This window comes from Phoenix dactylifera, chromosome 6, assembly GCF_009389715.1.
Source record: "Phoenix dactylifera cultivar Barhee BC4 chromosome 6, palm_55x_up_171113_PBpolish2nd_filt_p, whole genome shotgun sequence".
In the NCBI taxonomy this organism is placed as follows: domain Eukaryota; kingdom Viridiplantae; phylum Streptophyta; class Magnoliopsida; order Arecales; family Arecaceae; genus Phoenix; species Phoenix dactylifera.
Genome location: NC_052397.1, coordinates 12,212,626 through 12,238,594, shown reverse-complemented (window position 1 = coordinate 12,238,594; position 25,969 = coordinate 12,212,626). Strand labels below are relative to the sequence as shown.

The window sequence follows — 25,969 nt, the reverse complement described above, 5'->3', positions numbered from 1 at the left end:
TCTCAGCGAAGGAAGGGGGGGCGCCGGCTCTCAGCGAAGGAAGGGGGGCGGGGGCGGCGGCGGCTCTCAGCGACGGAGGGGGGGGGGGGGTTGGGTGGGGGTTTGGTCGCGGCGGCTCTCAGCGAGGGGAGGGGAGGGTTTAGGATTTAGTTTTAGTTTTAGGGTTTCTTTTTTTTTTAAATATTATCAGTATTTTATAGTCGGGCCGGGCCGAATCGGGCTTTTTTTTTAAGTGTCCAGGCCCGGCCCGATTTTTTTGGTCGGGCCGCTTTTCCTGCCCAGGCCCGACCAACGGGCCCTTTTTCAATGCCCAAGCCCGAAAAATTTCGGGCCGGGCCGGGCGGGCCAGAAGGCCCGTGATCACCTCTATATGGGACAATGGCGGTATTTGTGATTAAATTTAGATTCTTAGCCTAATAAAAATATTACAACTTAAATGGAGAAAAGATGTAAGAGCCTGTGTTGGCATATATGCTAGAACGATTTTGGATACTCAGATAGGATATTAAGAATCCAAATAATATTTACAAATTTTTTGGGTAAAATCTTGAATTATTACTGTCCGTTGTCACAGTAGCTTGAAAGATGGTCTTGACGGGAGAGAAGGTGAGATTGGGTTGATCCAACTGTAGTTGGGAAGGAAGTTGTCATAAGCAATTATAAAGATATAATATAGCTGTAGCTCTCATCTTGTCCATCAAAGCAAAATGGAAACTAGACCAATAATTCCTTAGATTTCACCTGTCCCATAATAAAAATATACAATATTTTTGGATGTTTAATTCATGTAGTAGAGAAACTTGTTCCACACCTTCGGAGTAAACAATAGCAATTAAGAACAAGGCTACATGTGATGACAATTTTTTTTTTAGTACTCTAGTACCTTGTAAAATCACAACAAATAATACAGATGATTCGAGTTCTAAACACCTAGTAAATTAAATGGGACCTAAGAGCTCAAACTATGAAATGGTTAATAATGACAACAATGAGAACGAATTTTCGGTGAAACTTGATCATAGCAGAAGAAAGTTCTCCTAATAGCAACAGTAGGTACCAACCACATAAAAAGTAGCATAATGGACCAACAACAACAAATGAACTTCAATATGCATGATCTTGTTCAGAGACTGAACTGAACTGTGAAAACATTCATAAAATCTGGACATAAGCAAAAATGATAAAAATGAACTGATCAAAATTAAGTTCATTTTCTTTAATGTTTGCCAATCAGGCTGTAGAGCATAGGAGAAACTTTACCCCCCAACAAAATCACATGGACAATATCCCATCAGCAATACTAAAAGAAATTGTATACAAATTCATAATCATGAAACCTGTAGCCACTTCTCTTTTCTCTACCAATCTTACCAAAATAAATCATTCTGCTCGAGGTTTTAGGAAAGTAAGATTTCTGAGCCTCCCAAGAACATTTTTGGGAAAAGGCAGCTATGCCTCATGCAAAAAAGAATGGCTAAGATAGAAGCATGCTCCTCACCACAAGCCAATGGTCTTCCACCAGAAGCCCCCAACACCAAGCCAGATGAGTATATTGACGACAGAGATGAGAAACCCGTAGCCCCACCACTTCGCCAGTGGGACGTAGTTTGCACCATAGAAGACCGGAGCAGATCCAATGCCATAGTGAGTAAGACCACCCATGAGATTGGAAAGGAACGAGAGTACCATTGCTCCAAAGAGGGGAGGGGTGCCTAATGCACTCGCCACTGACAAAAAGGCAGTGAACATAGCTCCAATGTGTGCTGCCCCACTGGCAAAGAAGTAATGAGAGTAGAAATAGAGAAGCACCAAGATACCAAATGAGAGCTGCCATGACAGACCCAAGCCACCTACAAACTGAAATTAAGCAGTTTTTCATGTCAATGAGAACAGGAGTTTCACCCGTGAGTAACACAACATAATTTTTCATGATAGCATGGTAATATACAGTTGCAAAAGGCTTCCCACTTTACATGCTAATAATTATAAATGACAAAATGTAAAAACTATATTATTACTCCAATTTCAAGATGTCTGAATCGAACTGGTGACATCACATGGTCAGAAGCAGCCCAGATATCTAAAATAAAAACCACAACTGTCAATTATTCTCCTGGTTGGTTTCGCTTTATGAATCCTTATTTAACAAGTTGTCCTACTACTAATGAATACCAGTAGTGTCATCACAAGATAATTTTCAAAACTGTAAACTTTCATCAAAATTCAGATTTCTACGTAATTAACTTTGCTGTTAATACCCTACTCCAACTTCCATCCAAATTCAGATTCCTAAATTAACAGGAAGCCATGAACCTTGAACTTGTTTGCAGATTTCACAGAAAAATAAGTTGAGGTACCTTAACAACAGAAGACAGCTATACAGATTTGTCAAAGGCAGTCTCCACAGATTAACAGGAGTTATTGTGTTACAAAGGAATGAAACCACAAATTTTGACAACTGGCTAAATAGAATAAAATAAAACAAGATGATGGTAGTTTTGAAGCACATAAAAAAGCTCACTGCAAGAATCACATAAGATGCTCAAAAATCAATTCAAGTAAATTACTTTTCATAACATAGTCATGATCTATTAAGCTAAACATTTTTCATTAATAGCTAGTTATGCAGAATAACAGCAATCAGTAGTGAAAGCTAATGTGGCCACATGGGTAATGCATATATTTCCATTTGCATGAACACTATATTTACATAAGTTAGAAACTGAACCAAATTCCAAACTCATTATTTTTAGAGTTTAATATAACTTTGTGGAGTTAAATTGGTTCCATGTGCAATGAAAATTATGCTTTTGTTATTGACAAGCAAGTTTTCAATCCTGGAACCAACGGCTAGTCATCGTCTCAGGCTAGGTTGGTACATTACCAGGACAAACCAGAGCAAGCATTAAAAAAAGGAACAGAGTGCAAAAATAATAAAAAATTAAAAAAGTTGGTGTCCCAAGACACCAGGCTATCTCAAGTGTTGCACAACCATTCCAGTCACTCCAAGCCATGGGATGACCCTAACTGAAGAGACCCAAGTCCCAGATGCGTCCTATAACCCAGTATCCCCATGATTCAGCATGACATTGCTAAGACAAACCAGGACAAACCGAGTCCTTAATCCTTGCTGATGAGTATTGATTGCCCTAGCTTATTGATGTGAAGGACTTTGGACATCTCTGATACTAATGATGAGGAAAGAAACTAGTACGATGATTAGTTTGAACTCGATATGCAAAGGTTGGAAAACTAATAAGAAATATATAAGCAACATCAATCAATTCCAAAGTTTTCAAAAGTAAGCATTGACCCCTTTAAAGGCATAGGTGGAATGCCTAGGTGGTCAGGTGGACAACTATGTAAAAAAAAATCCAAAAGTCAATAAAATTATATGTTTTCATATAGAGTCTCATAAAGCGTTTGTAAAAAGTGTATCAAAGAACATCATATTGACAAATGATAAAGTTGACAACTACTTAGGAAATGCAATAATGATTTAATTTCTTTAGTTTTACCTAATAATTTTTCTCTTAACTGATTTAAAGTATTTAGAACTTCTTAGAAACATATGTTCAAGCATTAATTATTATCTAAGGAACACAATATAGATGGACTCAACTTCTTTTATGAAGTACTTAACATTTTCAATAAATCAATAAACAAAGTGTGCATTCAAGACAAAGGTTGTGCTTAAGCAGCCAAGTTCCGACCGAGATGCCAACCTGGACACTTGGGTGGCAACGTTGCCGGAGGGCTTGGAAAGCACCAGGTGCATAGGCAGCTGGATTGTCCAAGTACCTAGGTGGTGTTGCCTAGGCACCTAGGAAACTCCCTATGAGAACTTTGGTCTTAAGACGTTATGGAAATGTGATTCGACAAAGTTTTGATTTAAGAACAAACCAGATTTGGTTTGCCAGAATTTTCTGGCATACTGGAACTCTATGTCCCATTGAATTGTCTAGAATAAAGTAATATGAAAAAACCTATGCGAGACAACAGCATAGGAGCAAATGAGCCTTTTAACTCAAGTTTTTTGGCATTTTCGAGGGTTTTAGGCAAAAAATAAAGTTTGAATATGAGATAGAACAGAATAAATAATTAGAGAAAATCTTAAAAAAGGGAATACAATATAAAGTTTGAATATGAGATACAACAGAATAAATAATAAAGTGACCATGATCGGTGGTGAAATAGAGATAGAATGAGAAAAAGAATGAAAGAAAAGGATAAAAGATGGTTAGGAAATGCGCCGTAATCAAAGTGCTACTTCTGAGATAGTGATTTCCTCATGGAAAATCCTGAAGGACTAACAAAAAATCTACCTTAGGATGTAATGCCTAATACATTTTAGATCTCCAAGGGTGCAATTGCACCTTGTAAAGGCCTTAGGGACCAAAGCTCCCAACATTTAAAACTAGAAAAAAAAAACTTCAAAATTGAAAGTAGTGTGGCTTAATGTTTGATTTCGAGAGGGAGCGAAAAGAGGACTTGATGTTACAAGTCAGCCTTCACCAGCTCTTGGTAAGTTTTCAATTTAAGATTGGTCATTTCAATAGGTGGCTGATTTTGAGATGAACCAAAATCTCAATTTATCTCAACCAAGAAGAAAAGTAGAGAAATTGTAGAAGGGATCGAGTCAATGAGCAGCCAGGGGAGTGTTTTAATATTTAAACAATAAATACAGAAAATGCACAAAAATTGCTATAAATTACAGAGTAAATTTCAGAAAAAAAATAGAAGGTGGGACTACTGAATGAGGGAAAAGAGAGGTAGGGAAACTGGAGAAGAGAGACGAGGGGAATAAGCAGGGATCTGAATCAGATTTATAGGAAGAGTGGAAGGGGGAAAGAAAAACTAATCCAAAAGCTGTTATTTTCTATCATTCATCATACACCACTATATGCCAAAGTCGTAATCTGGTCCTCAGGTGCTAAAGCCACTCGCCGTTCCTCCAATCTTCTCTCTATTTACGAGATCATAGCTTAAGATTCTAAGGATTTTGAAGGAAAAGAGTCGGATTAGCAGCACAACTGAGTCCTCGGTATCTTTTCAATAGCACACGCCAAAACCCACAACTAGCTTGCTTACAAGTGGCATCCAACTCAACAATCTACTTGAAACCAACTCAACTCAACTCAACGAAGCCTTTCCTCCATTCCGCTCTGTTTAGGGCCACACTTTCTAAAAGATGTAATGACATCAAGTCCTTCCTTATTACGTCATCCCATGTGATTCTCAATCTACCCCAACCCTTCTTTCTTTCTATATATATCAAATCACTCTTTTGTACTGGTGCATCACTTGGCTTGCATTGTACATATCTAAACCATCTAAGTCGTCCTTCTCTTAATTTATTCTCAAGTGGTGATATTTCTACCTTTTTACAAGTGAGTTTATTTCTCATTTTATCTTTTCTTATATTACTACACATCCATCTCAATATTCTCATTCCAATCATATTTATTACGTGCACGTATTGTTGTCTACCCAATATTCTATATCATAAAGCATAATTTGTTGTATGGCTATCCTATAAAAATTTCTCTTCAACTTGATCGATGTCCTACAATCATATAATATGCCCATTGCATTTCTCCATGTCATCCTCTTCAATCTCCCATTTCTTAGGAATAATTGATCCTAAATACCAAAGCTGATCGCATTTAGAAATTTCATTATTCTCGATTTTCACTCCACCTTCATCTCTACTTTTAATTTTACTAAAATTGCATTCTAAATATTTTGTTTTGGTCCTACTTAATCTGAAACCTTTACATTCTAATGCACTCCATAATTCTGACTTACAATGAACTCCAACTTTAGTTTCATCTACCAAGACTATATCATCTACAAATAGCATGAACCAAGGAATATCCTATTGAATGTGCCTAGTAAACTCATCCATAACTAGCACAAAAATATAAGGATCTAGAGTAAATTCTTGGTATAAACTTATGGAGATTGAAAATTTATTAGTATTACCATCAATAGTTCACGCACTAGTAACCGGTCCATTGTCCATGTCCTTAATCACATTAACATAACCAATGGAAATTCCTTTCTTTTCTCACATCCACTATAAATCTTCTCTTGAGACTCTATTATATACTCTCTCTAAATTAATAAAAACTATATGAAGAATTTGTTGGATTTCTCTATATTTCTCAATTAATCTCTGAAGAAGAAAAATAGCTTCCATAGTTGACCTTCATGACATAAAACCAAATGGGCCCACATAAGCGGAGTTTCAACAATCTGCTTGAAACCACTCTGCTCAAATGGGCCCACATAAGAGTGGCTGCATATGCAACTGCATAATGATAAACAGGCCACCTATTCAGCTCTGTAAAACTCAGCCACATAAAAAAACTGCATTCTGCATAAAAGAAATGTGGTCCAGTTAGAGGATCATATCTGCATATGTAGTCACATATGCTGATTTATGAAACACTAGTCTCAATGAAAACTACTGAAACTATGAGAACAAAACAAAATAACAAAATTCCAAAATAATTTCTAATTTCATTTCCTCATTTAGGTTATATTCTTATTTTCTCTAAAGTTAATTGACGATATTTTCCTAATTCTCAACCAAACTTAGAGAAAACAATACCTAAAGGAAACTCATGTTAGGGTAAAACCAAGTTTTCACAACTTTAACAGACTAAACAGATCACTCACAAAGGCATAAAACCAATAAATTGGTATAGTTGGATGTGTACCAACAAAAGACACTATTTCAACCATGGTCTGCCGTACCGGTCCGTACCGGCCGGTACGGGCCGGTACGTACCGGTTCGGCCTGGGACCGGTATCGGATCAGCGTGGAATCCGGTACCGGTAGTTTATTGTTGAAGAACCGGTACGGGACTGGTTCGGACCGGCTTGGACCGGCTCGGACCGGTACGCCACCGGTTCGGACCGGTACAGGACCGGGTTCGTACCGGTCCAGGCCGCCACCGATATGATGACCGGTACCGGTACGGCGGACCTTGATTTCAACCATCTATAAAATATCAGAATAGATTAAAGAAGATTAGGTAATACAGAAGTGTCAAGAAGGTTAAAACACATGCAGTTACTATCTTTGAAACAGTTACTATCTTGTTTCAAAGATATGTGACGGGCAAAAAAAGAAAACAGAGCAAAAACTATCATATATGATACCTTAACCACTGTTTGGCTAAACCAGGAGATTAAACCATATTTGTTAAGATAGCTAGCCATTGCTATAAGTGCAGCAAACCAAGTAAGGGTATCCCATGCCACCCCTTCAGCCAAACATTCTTTCCACGTTACAACCCCAGTTATGAGAAGAATAGATAAGCCAAGAATTGCAGCAGTCACTGCATCCACATTCAGTCTCCCTCCAAATATCCAAAGTCCCACCTGTTCAGAGGGAATACAAATGTTACATGGGCAAAATAGATATCCATTTTGTAAAAATTATCAATTACTCTGAATACATGTCTGTCTCCATGTTGGCACAGACATTAGCATGTGAATCAGCAAAGAGTGATCTCACTGATTGATTATGCAAATGAATTCTATTTCCATATATACACTTTTTCCCTACTTATGGACATTCGATAGGTAATGCAAATAGGTACTCATCATCTGCTACTATTTTACAAAACAAAAAAGTTTGTGGTATATGGTAACCTCAACACACAAAAGAAACAAATCAATTCCTAAATGAACCTCCATTAGCATAGGAGTAGGGGAAGTAAAATCCAGCTTTCCATCATCATCCAGAGAACCTCGATCGACAAAATGAGTGAGAAGAAAACACTTGACATGAATTATACAGAAAGAAGATATGAAATATATCACTTTTTTAAGACATCAAGATACCCATCTTATTTGTATTTAATCAAACCTGTCCAAAGTAGCCAAACTATAAATGATCATGGAAGCATGAAAATATCTTTATATGTTTTGAATTTGTCATGAATTAAACAATAATATCTCATAAGAAGAAGCAGCACTTCTGCATAAGATAATTTGTCCACCTAAGAAAACTGCTTTCTTTCAATCATGTCACTATGTTACTTGCTGAGTTAATTTTCATACACCACTGTTACATTTGGAACTGGGCTAATATCTAATTGCTAGCACCAACTATTAATAATCTCCTCTCTAAAATAAGTTTAATGGCTATTAATCAATCACTGATCCTTTTCCCATCTATAATCTTATCTTTTATTACTTTATTCACAATTCTTCCTACTCCACTTCTATGATTATCCTCAGTTATAGTCTACAACCATTCCCGATATTCTTGGATTTACTGCATTTTCCATTTAGTTTCTTGCAAACAAATAATATTGATTTTCCTACATAACAATGTATTTGCTAATTCTCTACTCTTTTGGGTCAAAGTTCCAACATCCAAGTAGGAAATCTATCTCTTCTTCAGTACAATAATAAAAATATAAGAATGAAAATACAAGCTCGAAAAAAAAAAGACTATTAACCAAAAATAAAATAGAATAGTAAATTTATCATGATGGAATGAGATTTTTAATCAAATGGACTAACAAAAAATCAAAGTAATCCAATTATCCTCTAATTTAAATCCTAATTGCATGCGACATCAAACCATTGGTAGAAGTAAAATCCCTCATCCCCTTGCTTGCATCTCTCTCTCTAAATAAGAAGAAATATTATCAGAAATATTATCCTAAAAAGAAAACAACAATTGGAAGTCAACGACAATCAACAATTCCTTTTTGTCCAATTGCAAGGATTCAAAGGTTATGCTTATATTTATCCCCTATTCCCTTAGGCCCCGTTTAGCAGAGCTGTTCGTAGTAGAGCTTTCGAAAGTAGAGCTTTTTGAAATAGAGCTTTTAGAAAAAGTTATTTGCTGTTTAGTAACTACATTTCTAAAGTGCTGTGGAACTTTAACATGTGTTTAGTAAACAAACTGAGAAAGTACTTTTGGTATGACAAAATAATCATGAAGGACATTGCATAGTATTATACAAAAAGTATAATAAAATATAATATGTATTAATACATAAATATATGATATAGTATAATATTACTGTAATGTAATATAATATTATTATAATATAGTAATATAATATTATATACTATAGCATAATAATATAACATAATTTGATATTATATAACATAACATATCAATGTATTATGATATAATGTAAAATAATATTATATTTAAAGTATAATACAATAATAAAAATATAAATTATTATAATTATTATCATTATATATTAATATTTAATTAATATAGAGGAACTAATTTTTTAGTTTTTTGTTTTCTTTGTTGGGACTTCTGCAGATTTCTGTAATATAAAGAAATATTTTCTGTAATTATAATATTTTATCATGGGTATTTTGGTCCAAAAAAAAAAATTATAAATCAAAACATCTTTCCAACGCATGCTAAAAGTGTTTTTTTTCCAAAAAGCTCTATTTTGGAGCTTCTCCCAAGAAGTTTTAGCTTTCTGGCAAAGCTAATACAGCTTCTTAATTTTTTTACCAAACATATCTATTCCATCCAAAAGTACTTTTGAAGGGTCCTACCAAAAGCTCTGCCAAATGGGGCCTTACTTTATATTAGCATAGCAGCTTAATATCATTTTGCCGAAGATCAAGAAAAAACATGAACAAAAATCTAAATCTCAAAGACTCGAAGTTCTTGCACATTTCAAAAATTTTTCATTAATTGCTAGAAGTCCAAATAATCCTTCTATACATACCTTATTATCTACTTCAAATTATTAGACAATACCATGATGTTATGCAATAATTTAATTTTTATTTTGTTAGATGATGTCAAAGGCAAAGACAAAGTAAATTTTAAGTTTCAAGTTCTCAACATTCCCAATTCTTGTGGGAATCTAGATATAGCATTTTTTACTCATCCCTTATTTTCTTTTTTGTAAAGCTACCCCCCCCCCCCCAAGCAAAAAAAAAAAGAAAAATCCTAGCTCCACCCCTATGTAGGGGTGTGATCATTAACACCTAGCAAAGTTAAAAATGGCTACTATACAAAACAAAGTAATGTTTATAAAAAATATTAAGCAAATAAAAGAAGAATAAATTGATAGATATTAAACACCTTGACTTCACTGATTGACCTTTCCTCTATTTAGTTAATGGTCTCATAATCTTAATGAGTGCACTAAATAAATTTGGGGGGGTGGGGTGAGGGAGGGAGAGGCCAGCTTGGAGAGGCAATTATTGGAGGAGATTTTACAAGGCAATCCTAGATTGCAAGGCAAAAGCTAATCAAGAGGCAGGAGGAGAGAGAGAAAGGGAGAGGTGGGGTAGTTAGAATATAGAAGGCAAGAGGGAGATGGGCAGGCAAGGACAAAGATTATCAATGAGATACAAGAACAAATGAAATGAAATTAGAAAAAATAAGCGAGAGATAGAGACTTAGTTGTCATAATCGGAAGTAAGTGCGGGTGCAGGGAAGAGGAGATATTTTAGAAATACCTCTAGCAAGGAAGTGCTACGCGGGAAGATTACAAAGCAGGTGTTTTACTCTAGGTAGAAGATTCCGGCTGCTCAATGTGTGTGTGTGTTTGTGTGCATGTGCATGTGAAAGAGAGAGAGAGAGAGAGAGAGAGAGATCAATGGGGTGCGAGCGCAGGGCACACAAAGTGTTAAGGTTTTTTAAAAAAATATATATTTCCAAAACAACCATGTTGATAATTATGATACAATAAGGACTTTCTAGTAAACTAACAATATTCCATCTGAGGTTAAATTTGATAGACCCAACAACTCAAACACACCCTTATATATATAAATATGTATATGTAGGTGTGCTAATATGTATGTACGTACACATGCATTTATGTGAATGTATATACGTATCCACAAACAGGCATATGCGGATAAGTATATGCTGCACTGGCTTTAGCTTTTGCTAGGATATATATTGTTTATCCATCATGAAGAACATCAAATATCTTAAGGCTCATTTTAAGTAGATGTAGAAAACACAAAAGTCGAACCCATAATAGGAATTACAGAGTTTACAAAGTAGTCGCACTGAATGTTTGCTTATTGGGCTGACAGAAAAAAACTATATATATTGCATTGACATTTATAAAGAAACAAAATAACACGTCATTGTTTCTCAATGTTGTATTTTTCCTGCTCATAAATAAGAGGATAAAGAATTGATAGTTGCCATTCACAAGGACTGTAACTTATATATTAAGTACACAGACAACAAATTGAAACAGAAATTATTTAAGGTAAATGCATTAAAATTGTTGGTTTCCTTGTATGAAATATCGCCTAAGAAATCACTATGTTGCAGTGCCATCCTGATTGATAGGGTTAACCATACAGATAAATCTTCTTTTAGGTAAATGGAGGATGAAAGCAACATGCTAATACAGAAGCACTCTTCGGTACTACCATGACATTTGACATGACATATATTATAAACGAATCTCACATATTATATCAGTGCAATCAATCTGTATTGGATACACCACATAAAATCATGCAACAACTAAATCATATACTTGGGTATTTGAAACATCAATGAACGGTGGCATTTTGTTCAACTTGCAAAATCAATACAGATCAAGCAATCAAAAAGGAAATTGCAAAAAGTCTTTCAAATATGATGCCTCACATTGGAGATGGCAAGCATCATCCAGGCATGTATCAGACATGGACTTCGGTGACAACTTTGAGCATCAACCATTAACTCACTATCTAGAAATTTTTGAATCAAAATAGTCTCCATCACCAAACCTAGGACCAAACAACAGCTCTTCAATATATGAACAGTGTTCACAGTAAAGAGTGGTAGACATTTTTGGTTTCATGTCTTCAGACCAACACTATGCAAGTATGAATACCCTATATAAGGACATTGAAGGTAATATCACTTCATAAATTTATCATGTATTATTTAAATTGGAATCCTGTGTAAAAAGGCCAAAAACTTTTGAACAATACAGGCAAACCCAACATTATCTCTGTGAATCCAGAAAGGAAATAACTTATAAGACATATTTGTAAGGTTTATTAAAGCAATCAAAATTGACTGTAAGGTTTGATTTGGAGAAATAAGAACTGATGGTTTGCATGCAATTGTTTAAGTTGAAGCTCCTGTAAAACCAAATGTAAATAAATACACAGATAAGTGGTAAATGTGGATTCTTCCTCAGCCAATTCTTTTTGACCAATTGTTGATTCTCCCTCAGCCAATTATGTTTAGTGGTATGCTATGTGCATTTGTTGTTAAGGTGTAGATGCATCTAAAAATAGACTCTATGCAGTCATACATATCTTAAGATGATGAGGTAAAAACAAAAAGATGGTGATATTGATAAGTTGCTAGGAAAACTACAATTGATGACTACAGAACATCTAAAAGCATAAGATTCAATATACAGCAAAATGACAAACTCTTCTTACGAGCTCTATTTTTATGGAACCATATGAACTAACACAACTAAATAAATAAAATTATAACAATGAATAAAAACAATTCAAGGGAATGGCCAAGATGAAAAACTCATGCAATCATCAAGAAGAAATATTACTCAGTCTAGAGAGGCAAATTTGGTGAGTGACAGACATTTATTGAAGCATCGTCTCCAATGACAGTACAAGGTTTATAAGAGAGTAAAAGCATCCAAGTCCCCACTAAAGTTTTAATGCAAAAGAAAAAACCAAAGAAATGAAAGAGATGCAATGGAAAGGGTTATTATTCAGACTAGAAAAACATCAACAAAACTTTGCAATGAGAAATTTTGATTCAAATGCATAAATCAATCAGTGAGTTAAATGCTTTGCATTTTCGTAAGCACATGATGCAGAATGATGCAATGGATGAGCTAGCTAGAATGAAAGTATGGAAGATATTTCTGAGGAAGTAAAAAAGATTGTGAGGAGGAACAATTGAAAAAAAAAAAAGTGGGCTTGATAGTTTCTTTCCTCATACATGCTGACTAGTGAAAAACTTCAACATATTGAGCATTAAAACAAGATATTCAAAATTAAACAACTCTATGCATCTACATATACAAAAGAACCATAACAATTAAGAACTACTAAATATCCATAGGATAGTTTCTTACATGCATTTTTTCCTTGTAGCAAATCCCCAGAATAAATTATTAATATTTGTCATAAGAAATTTTCTCAAAAAAAAAAAAATCTATCATATGCATGTAGCCAACAAATGCATCCAACAATTTAGAAACAGTGTACATAAGTATGAATTTACATGTGTATGATGTGTGGCTACTAACAAGACGTAATAACTAGAAACAATATAATGAATAATAGCAATGAGGCACAAACTATGTGCAGATACAATACATATACAATGCTGCACACACTTACACCCACATGGATTAATATTATGCAAGGAAGGAGCAAAAAAGTCGGAGTCTCTAGAGAAGGACATTTGGTAGGAGAAGAATGACTGTTGACAGTATAATTTAAAGAGGAGGGAGGTTTGGAAAAACATTATAGAAACAATTATTGTAGAAATGACAGGTCATATGAATAATGCTGGAGAGTAGGTTCATAGAATGGTTTATAGCATTTAAATTTTCTATAACTTGAACACACAAAGGAGATTGATATGTAAGCTTCAAGAGATTATGAGTGTGCAAGTAGATAGCATACATGCACTGAAAACCCATAAGCAAGAATAGAAACAAAATTTATAGAATGCCATCAAACATTTAGTGACACCAGCATGGGGCAGAATAGAACATGTGATTAATGAAGTGTGTATCATTCAGTATGGCCTCAGGCACTCAGTTGAAACTAAGTGAGGAAAACAAAAAGTGGAGAACAATATTCTAAATATATCATTTGACCTAGATGCCTGGGATTGGAGAGCAGAGAAGCAGTATTTTGGTGACAAAGTTACAAGAGAAGAGTCTCCTGGAATTGGAGTGGAAGACTTCAATTTTTTTTGAAAAAAAAATAACTGAGCAGAGTAGAGAATTGCTGATATACATGGAGAAGTTCACCTCCATTATGCATAAAGTACAGCCAAGTGAATCAAAAACAATTGTGCAAAACATGATACAGGTCACCTTGTGTAACATAAAAAGGCAGATATCTATATGTAAAAATAATAAAAAAAGAACAAGGATGAAGAAGTTGAGCCGCTAAGTGGAAAAGGCAAGAATATGTCCATAAGCACAAAAAAGCAAGAGCAATTGTTTAGTAAGGTGAGAAAACCATGAATAGAAGGAGGTTGTCAACCTAAAAAACAAGGATATATGCATGCCTACTAACAAAGTAGAGAAGCTTAAGCTAAAGGTGCGGCTAAGCATATGGTCCCATGGGAAAAAAGGAAATAGAAAGACATCCAAAGCCACAGAACCACGACAGAAGGAAAATCTAGAAAGCATATAAAATAAACTTTCAATGCCTATTAATAGCCTGGCACATTTGTCTGCTGATGACATTATAAAAATTAAGAGGTTGCATCAAAAGATAGTGTCATGATGTCTCACTAGATGCCTAAGAATTTAAAGATGAAAGCTGTATGACTCACCTTTCTTCAGTGAAAGAAAATTCATGGAAAAGATCACTAAAAGAGACCAAACAACAAATTGTGCTCCTTCATGAATGTCAATATAACTCATTTTCCGTGCATCTTTCCTATCTACCAGCACTTTCACTTTACATCTGGTAAAAATGTTTTTTTATCTTTCAGGATGGATTAACCATGTTTACATTTGCAAGTACTAAAGACTGTCCCTCATATTGTTCAATATAATTTCCATTTCTTCTCACATCCTTACATAGTTTATCTCATCCATTGCTCCTTTATTTTTTAATTTTGGTGAGACCTACCATTTAATGTTTGCCCCACACAGGATTCTCTTGCTGAATAAATATTAATCAAAAAGAGATGTTGTTAGTATCATTATGAAATACTTCAAAAATTAAAGGAACTGCCTTCAAAATTCAGTACCACAATTCACCCAACCTTCCAACTTAATTGTAGCCAAGACAATTAACTAAAAAACAAAAATTACTCGCCTTAAACAGCAGCTAACTAATAACTAGCAAATAAGATTTATAGCAACCAGCATTTGTGTGTATACTGCAATTTTTCGAAAAAAATAAAAACGGATGTCTGAAATCAATGAGGAGAAAAACATCTTTACCGTCAGAAGCAGTGTCGCTGCCATGATAATCTCATTCTTAGTCATCGGCCCCATCTTCTCCAGCTTCTCCCTGGCAAGTTTTGGAGCGTCTGGGCTGCTCTTCACTGTTGGTGGATAGATCAAGTAGAGCAGGAACGGCACAACAACCAGTGAAACCAATCCAGGAACTATCGCGGCCACGGCCCAGTCCGTCCATCCAATTGTTTGCTTAATGGTATTGAAAGTGAGGTTAGCACTCAGTGGGTTGGCTGCCATGGCAGTGAGAAACATCGAGGAAGAGATCACCGAGGTCTGGAAACAGGTGAGCATCAGCCAAGAGCCGAGCCGGTTCTCAGTCCCATCGCCGACGTTGCTGCCACAGGCCACGCAGAGGGACTTGACAATGGGGAGGAAGATCCCGCCGGCCCTGGCCGAGACCGAGGGAATGGCAGGGGCGAGCAGGGCTTCGCTGAAGACGAGACTGTACCCAAGACCAAGGGATGAGCTACCGAAGAGGGAGACGAACTGGTAGGCGACGCGGTTGCCGAGGCCGGTCTTGATGAATCCCCGCGCGAAGAAGAAGGCGAGGGCGATAAGCCATGGGATGGGGTCGCCGAAAGCCGAGAAGGCGGCGGAGAAAGGGAGGGTCTTGGTGAGGACGGAGGCGCCGAGGCCCATGAGGGCGACGGCGCCGAGGGGGAGGGGCTGGGTGATGATGCCCACGATGGTGGCGAGGAAGACGGCGAGGAGCTGCCAGGCGTTGCGAGAGACGCCGGCGGGGGCGGGGACAAACCAGAGGAGGACGCCGGTGGCGATCGAGGCGACCAGGGGCTTCAGGGCCGCGCCCTGCCACGGCGGGCTGGATGGGACGGCGGGGCCCGGGGCGGCGGAGGCAGATCCGGAGGTGGAGGCGCGGACGGAGGAGATCGGGCGGAAAGCGCCACAACGAGATGGAAGGCGGGGGAGGGATTTGGGGAAGGGGGAGCGCAGGGACGGGAGGATGAGATTTTGGCGGGAGAGGAGGGAGTGGGACTGGGGGGGTCTGGAGACGCGGAGGCGGCGGTGGGGGAGGGTAGGGAACCCTAGGTTGCAGGCGAGGGCGGAGGACGTCATTAATGGCGGAGGGGGAGAGCTCGGGGCTCGGCTCTGACCGCAACGAGATGAACGGCCCTTCAGTCGCGCATCAGACACGAGGAGGCGAGGGAATTGGATGGAAGGGTGGGGGGGGGGGGGGGGTGTGGGGGACGAGGAAGGGGGTGTTCGATTTAGTACTAAAGAATGGGATGGCTCGTGGACCGGTGGATTTTGATCGGACGGGAGAGGTGGGGTAAGGAATCTTCCGGGAGGGGGGTCGATGACATCCAGATCTCCATATGAAGGGTGGAGAATCTGCGTGGAGCGATATGGACCGTCCATTTCGGAGGACGCAATCTGGATTGGTTCATGGGACGGTGGGCGGAGATCTTAAACAAGAGTTTTTGTCACCGCACGGACGGACGATTTCTGGCAGCATACGATGAAGTTTTTTTTTACTTGTATTTTATGTTGCATGGTTGGAGTTGGATGCAGGACGGCAGGAATAAGATATCCATAACCATTTATCGGTCAACACAAAAGCAAGATTTATTTTTGTAAAAAAAAGTAAATGAAGCAATGCCCATGACAGTCTCAGGAACAAAACCATTTCTATCTCGGCTGATATAAGGCCGAGACATCAAATTATAGTGGTAGCCTGTAAGATATAATTTATATAAAAAAAATAATCCATCAATTGTGGGCCCGTTTAATTCGATTTAACCTATTTTACACCAGCTTAGATTATCTATTTATTGAAATAATCAAACTCGGAAACAGATTTTTGATTTGTGTAATAAATTGGTTGAATTTAGGTTGATAAATTTTTGACTGTTCTAACCCGATCTGATTAGCATCTCTTACTGCATAAGATTGTTGTTGGATCTATCTTGGTTATTACTATATCTTCTAATATATATGGATATAAATCGATATATTGAGCAATATAATATCAAATATTGGCCCATATTTTCGAATTTATTTTTAGGATTTTCAATAATGTTTTAATTATTATTATTCAAATTAGCTAGTATTTACAAAATTAATCTAATTTACTGTATTAGCCAAGATCAGGTAAACCTCGACTTTATAAATATGGGAATCTTGGCACTTTACTTTTTTTGTTGTGCTTCTTCCTATCCTGCATTGCGACGAGTAATCTAGCTAAAAACTTTGGGATCACTTTCAGGTAAAATCAAAAATAACAAATTTCATAACTTTAAAGCAAGAGACACCTTCCCATGCTATGCTAGGCTCTGGCATTAAAACAAAGATTCCAAGGTATCTAAAAACTTATTTGGTTGCCTGACTTGAGCATGGATCCTTTGCGGTGCACGGTTTGCACTGTACAGTCATGGATGATTATCAAACAAGGCATTCTTGTTTAGTGAAATATTCTTCTTTTTATAGAATTGCACAAACACGAAACAAAAATCTCTCGTATGATAATTTTATCTGAATGTACCACTAGCAATTGCATCGTCTAGGCAAAAGGCAAAGTTCTATAATCTATCGTAGCTTTTCTTTTTTTTATTAAAAAACATTTTTTAAATAAAATTATTATAATGAAATAATAGTCAATAGTAATAATTATACAAGTATCCCTTATCAACATACCATATATACAATAATCCCTTTCAAAAATTATTATAACAAGATCATAAAATTATAATAGCTATTGCAAGAAAAGCTGAACCGATCCGTATCAGCCGGTTCAGCCCAAATTGAGCTGACCTCGTCTCTGATCGGATCAGTTCGTTCTTACAAAATGGTTCTGATTCCTACGGGGTGGGAACTGGGTTGGCTCTGGCCAAAACCGACCAGAACATGATAGAACCAGATAGTTCCATCTGATTTGACTCGGTTCGAACCGGCACCGACCAGTACTGGATGCTGACTAATACGGGTCTCAGTACCGGTTCGGTGAACTTTGAGCTATTGTAGCAATTTCAAAGAAGGTTGGTCATGCTATGTATATTAATAATTAATAAAGAGTGTGTAAATAATTACTGTTAGTTGATCATATCTTATTATAATAAAAATTATATAATAAACACAATAATTATTATCTTTTATTTGCATCATTTTCGAGATCATGCATTTTTCAAAATTCAATTTTTTCATCAATTTTATACCACATAAAAAAATTTCTCTAGTGAGTGAAATGGCATAAATATCTCTAGTGAGTGAAATGGCCTAAAAAAATATCTTTATAATCATTTTACAGCGTGCACCATGTGGCCGTTTACACTGCTAATTACAACCATTCATTTTTATTAATTTTATTTTTCAACGAGTGGTTGTAATTATCAGCATGCACGATAGGAGAGAATTTCTCGTCGAGTGGAGCGGTAAGCTAACCGGGGAGGTGGCAAGATGAAACCCATCGCCGCTCGACAACCTTCTTGTATAACTTGAGAGCAGTTTGAGGACGACCTCTCGAGATCGGAGAAGGACACGTAGAACTGTTGTGCCATGATAAAATGGCTCTTCTGCGGTCCCTAGAAGCAGAAACATAGAATGTCAACTGCTTCATTCCATGTAACTCATGCGAGACTAAAAAAAACCAAAACAAAAACTCAAATGACGCATGATAACGAGCATGACATGAGAAATAAAAGAAGAAAACGAAACACCAAACAAATTAGACGGCCGCCTTGGTTTCAGAGAAATCAATGGGCTCATGTGTGGTCATCAGGTACTTGGAAACTTAGGAAGTAAAAAATTTCTCATTCCCTAATGGTGCAGACACTCTTATGATGCTATTTTGATTAGATGGGACTCATACCATAGTTTTATGGGTGTCTTCAATGACGTTTGATGCTACATGTAAGATGCTATATATGTATTCTAGCGCAACTCTTGTGAATTATACATTAATAATTAATTAATCAACCAAATGAATGTGGTTTTTATATATTTAGTCATTGGCATGCTGTTGATGACATTGCATGAGTTGTGATACATGAAAGTACATAAGTCGTGCATTTTTTTTCATATAAAGAACCCGGATGGCTTGCATTTCTAGCCAAGCTAAATAAGACTGAAGCAATAGCCAAATGATATAAAACATGTTTTCAAATCATAGCAGAATGCACATGATTTATGATGAAAATAACGGGTAAAATGTACAGAAGAAAAGGAGGAAAAGGAATAATGGAAATGATATTTAATTTTCTCTCAAATTGAAATGGCATTTGATTAAACAAGGTATACATATTAATTAAATTTTTTTACTAAAATAATGATTTTCTTACTATAGATGCAGATAATGTCCAACATTTCTAAGGTCTTTAAAAAGCTGCATTTTTTTCTAGGATTTTTATTACTTAACAAGAAAAAATAAAAATAGAAAAACTTTTGGACTTGTTTGTTGAAGAGAGAAAATAGTAGTATATTTATTGAGGTTAATTAGTCTCCACTTATATAGAGACTAATCAACCTCTCTATTTATAGAGGTTGATTAGTCTCTTTCACACCCATCCGGATGAAAAGTTACATCTAAGTATCTTGTTTTTTGTTTACAACTAAATGGAAGAAGAATTAGATCCCAAAGATTAGGGGCTTAATAATCATATAATGAGCTATCTAGAATGACCCAAATCTGTTTAAAAATATCATGTGATGACCCAAAATAATACATCAAAAATACATGGATATTAGAGATGGGTTCAAATTAGCCGTATCTTAGTACTTGATGGCTCACATTGTGGTGGCTCTCGTATTGGTCTAGGTAGTTGTTTTCTCTCTCTTTTCCATCAAGAGAGAGACCAAGGTGACAAAATGACTTGTTCCCTGGCAGAGAGTGATAACAAACATGAGAGCTAGATTAGGTAAACATGTGGATAAGCCATTGGTACCAGATTAGCCAAAAAGGAGACAAAGTAAGGATAATAATAGTAGCGTGGATCCAGATGCCTTGATCTTTAAGGATTTTTACTATTATTACATCATTTGTTTGAAAGAAGATAAGGTAGGATGTAGTCAGGGCTACGAGATATTCTACTATTACTATTATTACTATTATGGATAACTTAAAATCCTACTAGAAAACTAAAACATCGAATTTGAAAAGTAAAGATAACTCATAAATAAAGATGAAGATAAATTGGTTTGATTGATTAGCTATTCAGATTACATGCAATTTTTTATACTATAAGATAAATAATATGGTAACTACCTACTCTCAAAGGTAACATCCCACATCTGACCTCTACCTTTTTGATAGCTCTAGTAATTGGGACCAACTATCCACCACTCACATGGTCATAATGGCCATCCTCTACATAATCTGTTAGATGAATAGCTATGCTCGATCAATGTGGTTCTCTTTTTTAACTTGTCATATCCTTGTTAACCACCATAATTGTCCGCTCAGTCTTGTGGTTGTGTCATCTTTGGTTGGTAATGATTCCCTACTTGGAACTGCCAGTTAGGCTGATTTAACTCCACACTTCAACCTTCCTGATAGCCACGCACTCAATCTAATGATTACTTCACTCGATCTATTAGGTGCTATATTTTTTTTTGATAAAGACTGAATGATATCAAAGTTCAGTCTTGGCCTAAAACCCTTTGATGTTCCTGTTTTTGATACAATTCAAAACCGCCACAAGTATGGTGATCCCCGAGTGCCAAGATATGGTGTAAACAATGCCCTCCACATCCTATCGACAATCGATTAGGAGGATAATGGTATGTACTAAATATTACATCCATATCATATTAGGTATTAGCACTTAAGATGTTTGAAAAGGGCTTCACCTTCTTCAAGCTCATGTGCACTTGGTGTCACGCCCCAAACCCAAAGCGTACCTCAAACTCAGAGCATAATAGACGCCGCATACATGTATAATGGATCATACAAGCATGCAAGACTAAAAATCATATCAAATCAATAATAATTCTAAAAAAATTATTTAATCAAGAATTTATCCAAATGATTCTTAATAGTTCTAAAGTGACATAAGTCAATATAAATTAAATGAAATATTCTAACTAGACTGACTAAAACTCTAATGACTGAAAGTATCTTCAAAAAATTTAGCGTACTCCCCAAGTCCCAAGCAATCATACATCTGAATCTGAAAAACAGAAAAAAAAAAAACATAATAATGTGTAGCCCAGTAAGCAACATAATATCTTAAAATGGGCTCAAATCCACCAGAACTGCAACTCGTTATCTTTGAATCTGAGTGAACTGACTCCTCGTTAACACACTATTGGAGTTGTAGATGCTTTTTGTTTTTCTTTTATTGGTGTGCTAGATAGCTGAATCAGTGTGAGTTTTTAGTTGTTGAGAAGAAAAAGTGGCGGAAACCTCTCCGCCACTTTCACCTATTGTCGGGAAGGCTTTCTTAAGCCTTCCCAACAACATATAAGGCAACAGACAAAAGAATAAAGGGAGCCCGGTTCAAAACCGGATCGACTCGGTGCAAACCGCCCGATTGCATCAAGTTCGAATAGAACCGGTTGGTTCCCGACGATTTCGACCAGCTCGCACCGGCTCCGGCCAGTTCACACATTTTCCGGCCGGTTCGGAACTGGTTCCGGCTGGAACTGAAAATAAACACCAAACCGACCCGATTTCACACCGGGTCAGCTTGGCACTACTCAAACCGGACAGTTCGGCAGACCATTGCTCCGGTGATCTTTAAATCACAGTAGAACAATTTTACCATTTTGCCAAGTCAACATGCCCTAAATAGAAGAAGATTTCCCTATTCCCCACACCCTCGTTTCTTAAATTGGGTTCGGTTGATCATGGAGTTGCCAAATCAGTATTTGGAGGTCTCTGCATGTGCATAACAGGTGTCTCGAAGCATTTTTCATCCATCATCCTGCGAGTCTCCAACTCTCTCCAATAAAGCAAAAAATGGCTGCAAGCGGCTGCCTGTGGACCAGCTGTTATTCTGAGTTTGCCTTGCCATCTGAAAGGACGATATTTTGGTAAAAATTAAGGAAAAATGCAAATATTGGAATCCAGGATAGGAAATGTTTCCCATGCCAATGTAGAGCTCAAGATTGATGGATCATCACAGCCTCTTTTAAAATGAAAATAGAATACATCAAGATCACCACCACCACCAACCCGAAGGAGAACAAAGAAAGAATAAGAAGGGTAGAGAAAAATGGCCTCTGCTACCTGCAAAAACCTTGAACATCAGCAATCCAGTTCGGATCAACTAGTTGCAACCACTTAAGCATGTAGTTGGAAAAAAACTGGGTTTGACAACAATATCGTAATTTGACTGTTTCGTATATAATGTTTGGTTCTACAAAACAAACCCAAGGGTGTAATCAGGTCAGTTTTGTACATGAATGAAAAACCTTTATGCTTATAGTTAGCTGTGACAGAAAACAAAACCAGATGGTTCCAATGTAGACATATACCTCTTATTCTAGAATTTAGAATTTAATGAATTCCACAATATTAATTTATTGACTACATATATATATATATATAGACGGGTAATAGTGGGCAGAAAAACTAAGGTTTGAAAGGGTCTTAAACATTTTCTCTAGAATGCATCAAGAGATTATAACTATAAATATATTCCCCATCACAATATGGGGCAAACTCCTAGCATCACCTGTATGCCAATTTTTCATCTTTCAATCCGCTCATGATCTTTCAAAGTTCCAACTCAAGTTCTGGAGTGTGTGCCAGCTCAATAGATCTGCTATAGTGACTTGGACCTAGGCTTGATGCCAAAGTTTGCCGTCTTGGTACCGAACTCCATACCGGTGCCATGCTAGCACAGTATCGGTACGATACCGTATGATTTTTTTTTTTTAGCGAATTGAGTATCAATATGCCACCCGTACCTAGTATCGGTACACCACCCGTACCGGATACCGGTACTGAATTGGTACGGTACAGTTTGCCCTGTATCGCCTAGTTCAGGCCGGTACAACATACCTTGCTTGATGCTATAGCTTCCTATTTTTGAAACAGTTAAGCTTGCAATCCCACGGGTATAACAAGGACAAATCAAAATCAGAGAATAAAAGAATTTGACAAGACATTACATTTTTGGCTTAAGTTAGCTCAAAATCAAACAAATTGCATATGAGAATTTTACAATAAATTAAACATGTATCTCCAACGATTTTATTGCTGGAAGTTACAACTATAAATGTAATTTACAGCAATACTTATCATCAAAATCCTATTGGCAAAAACAAACACCTATAGTTAAAAGTAAATTTTAAAAGGAAGAAGTTCAACAAACCACATAACAGACCAGGAAGATGCAGATATTCAATGCAAGACCCTTTCTAAGTAATTTACTTTTGCAAAGTAAAACATAAACAGCAAACTCAAATCTCCACCCAATGGATGTACAACAATATGGATCCTAAATCAAGTATTCCCCTCTGAGGATTCTGATTTATTTTCTCAAGCAACTAGCAAGAATTTTAGAAAAATGAGGTTGATCATAAATCAAAAAGATTTGATCAAACTTTAGTAAAGCAAATGCAGTTCTTCTATGAATTTCAACTATAGTTTCAAGATATTCCCTAAGCACGATTTAGTCCACTTTCCCTTATCTAGGCCCTTGTATAATATAGCCACACTCACTACAAGCTTACCTTTTTGTCAGTCATATAAATAAAAGATCCTGACTTTAGGATTTAAAGCAAGTCCTATATATAACTGCACCATCTATATTTTTCAGCGATAGACCTGAGCTCACATACCAGAAGACCTGCTTCTAGCTCCTCGTTCTAATAACAGCATCAACCTTCTTAGATAGAATCCGATTGTAATATTGAAGAAACTGTGAACAAAGGGGTCCTGATATAAAAATGGAATTGTTAAAGGGGTAAAAAAGGGTCTTGACATAAAAACAAACATGCAACACAAAAAGGGTAATAAGAAAGGTTAGTGTCTCAAGACTGGGGAGAGGAGGCTCTGCTTTGCTCATCTATCAGACATTTAGAGTCCGAAATGTTGCAACGATTTGCCTGCAAATCACGGGACCAACCAAGTGAGCCAAGCAATTATATTACAAAAGTGATAAACTTAATAAACTTGCCTTTTCAAAACAACCAACTCAAGAACCATGCTGAAATGGATCAGGAGAATGCAGTTTTCCAGACATGTAATGAAAGGTGAGCAACTGAACCACCCTGACATAGGGTGCATCTGCAGACCCCTTCCAAATATTACAGATAGCCCAATGTAAAGATTGGGAAAATCATCATCCCCTCTAAGGACTTCTTTTTCCTAATAACTAAAAGATGCAAACAATGAGCTTACAGCAGCTTCCATTAAGTGCAGTGTTCATTCCATATTTGGAAGCTCAAATCACATTTCACTGTTCACTCAAAGTAAAAGAAACATCAGATGAGCAGTTGTATTGACTGGACTACCAGGTATTTAAATTAAACACAATCAAACATAACAGTCGAATAGAAATCAGAAATTAGAGAGGGGAGAATACGTAAAGTGAAGAACCAGCACTGCAAAAGAAAGGTCATATGCAATCTTGAGGGAGAGATTATTGGCTTGGGAGTGCAAGGGGCAACTATTCCTAATACCACCTTATCCAAGCACTATCATGAAAGGGTAGGACCAACCTTCACTTACTAATCATCCCTATAACAAGCAATAGCAATGATAATACCACTAGCATCGATCAAAATAGTGCTGTCTATAAGTTGGAGTTCTTCACTTAATCTTGCACCTTGATGACTGAAAATAAATGATTGACAGGAAATGCAAACATTGGAAAGGTTTTAAACATATATTGAAAAAACGTTAAAGAACAAGAGAAAAGGGATCAAACATATATCAAAATCATAATCCTCAAACATCAAACCAAGAGAGAGAGTAGAAGAAATCAAAAGCACTAAGCAAGCAACCAAGATGACAATTTCTGAGAATGATGTAAAAAATGGCATTAAATAAAAAAGTAATAACAAAGAGAAAAAAGAACAAAACAGTAATAAGGTTAGAAAATAAGCCACCAGCTGCTAGCTCAGCTGGTTGGTGGGTCTCAGGTTCAATCCTGATGGTCATGACCAAGGAAAGCCGTACCGGTCCGTACCGGCCGGTACGGGCCGGTACGAACCGGTCCGGTGCTTGACCGGTACCGGAGAGCGATGAAAACCGGTATATCCGGTTTTCATCTGTGTACCGGCCGGTACGGACCCCGTACCGGCCGGTACGGGACTCGTACCGGTGCGAACCGGCCGGTTCGCACCGGTACGGGTGGTTTTTTTTTTTTTTTTTACGAAACCACAGCTTCGCGCTGTGGTTTCAAAAACCACGCGCGCGCGTGGTTTCAAAAACCACGCGCCGCGCGTGGTTTTAGGGAGAAGTGGCCCACGGGGCCACTTCTTTCAATTTTTTTTTTTTTTTTCGGGGAACCACAGCGAGGCGTTGTGGTTCCCAAAACCACCGCGGCGCGTGGTTTCAAAAACCACGCGCCGCGCGTGGTTTTGTGAAGGAAGTGGCCAACCGGCCACTTCTTTCAATGAAAAAAAAAAAATAAAAAATTGCTGTGGCCGACAGGCCACAGCTTTCTCCCTTTTTTTAATAGGAAAAGGAGTGGCCGGAGGCCACTCCTTCCCATTAAAAACCAAGAAGCGGCCGACCGGCCACTTCTTTCCGTACGAATTTAACATTACTAAGCTGGGATTTTCTGTTAATCTGGGATTAACTTAAGCCTCTCGTTCGGTTATAAAAACCGAACGAGGCTCACTTCTTTCCCAAACAATTTGAGGTTGAGACTTGAGAGGTTCTAGTTAAGGTGCGG

The 25,969-nt window shown here is 37.1% G+C and overlaps 1 protein-coding gene and 1 long non-coding RNA gene across 2 annotated transcripts; both read right to left on the bottom strand.

Moving 5' to 3' along the window:
- Positions 1–1,168: 1,168 nt before the first annotated feature.
- On the bottom strand, positions 1,169–16,365 carry LOC103715929 (dicarboxylate transporter 1, chloroplastic). The gene is made up of 3 exons (XM_008803729.4): positions 15,150–16,365; positions 7,171–7,392; positions 1,169–1,857 (listed from the first exon to the last, which is right to left on the bottom strand). The coding sequence occupies exons 1-3, from the start codon at positions 16,239–16,241 to the stop codon at positions 1,495–1,497; spliced, it is 1,677 nt and encodes a 558-aa protein (XP_008801951.2). The 5' UTR covers positions 16,242–16,365; the 3' UTR covers positions 1,169–1,494.
- A 4,726-nt stretch (positions 16,366–21,091) lies between these two features.
- Positions 21,092–24,029, bottom strand: LOC113463303. The gene is made up of 2 exons (XR_003387329.2): positions 23,907–24,029; positions 21,092–22,347 (listed from the first exon to the last, which is right to left on the bottom strand). It is a non-coding gene; the product is annotated as an uncharacterized LOC113463303 (long non-coding RNA).
- Between the last annotated feature and the right edge of the window lie 1,940 nt (positions 24,030–25,969).

Bases quoted from the DNA above. Each gene is read 5' to 3' on its own strand.
- LOC103715929 (XM_008803729.4), bottom strand. From the start codon at position 16,241: ATGACGTCCTCCGCCCTCGCCTGCAACCTAGGGTTCCCTACCCTCCCC. The intron at 7,393-15,149 runs GTAAAGATGTTT...CCCTCTGAACAG, and splicing joins CAGCGACACTGCTTCTGACG to GTGGGACTTTGGATATTTGG. The intron at 1,858-7,170 runs GTATCATATATG...GCTTAATTTCAG, and splicing joins TTAGCCAAACAGTGGTTAAG to TTTGTAGGTGGCTTGGGTCT.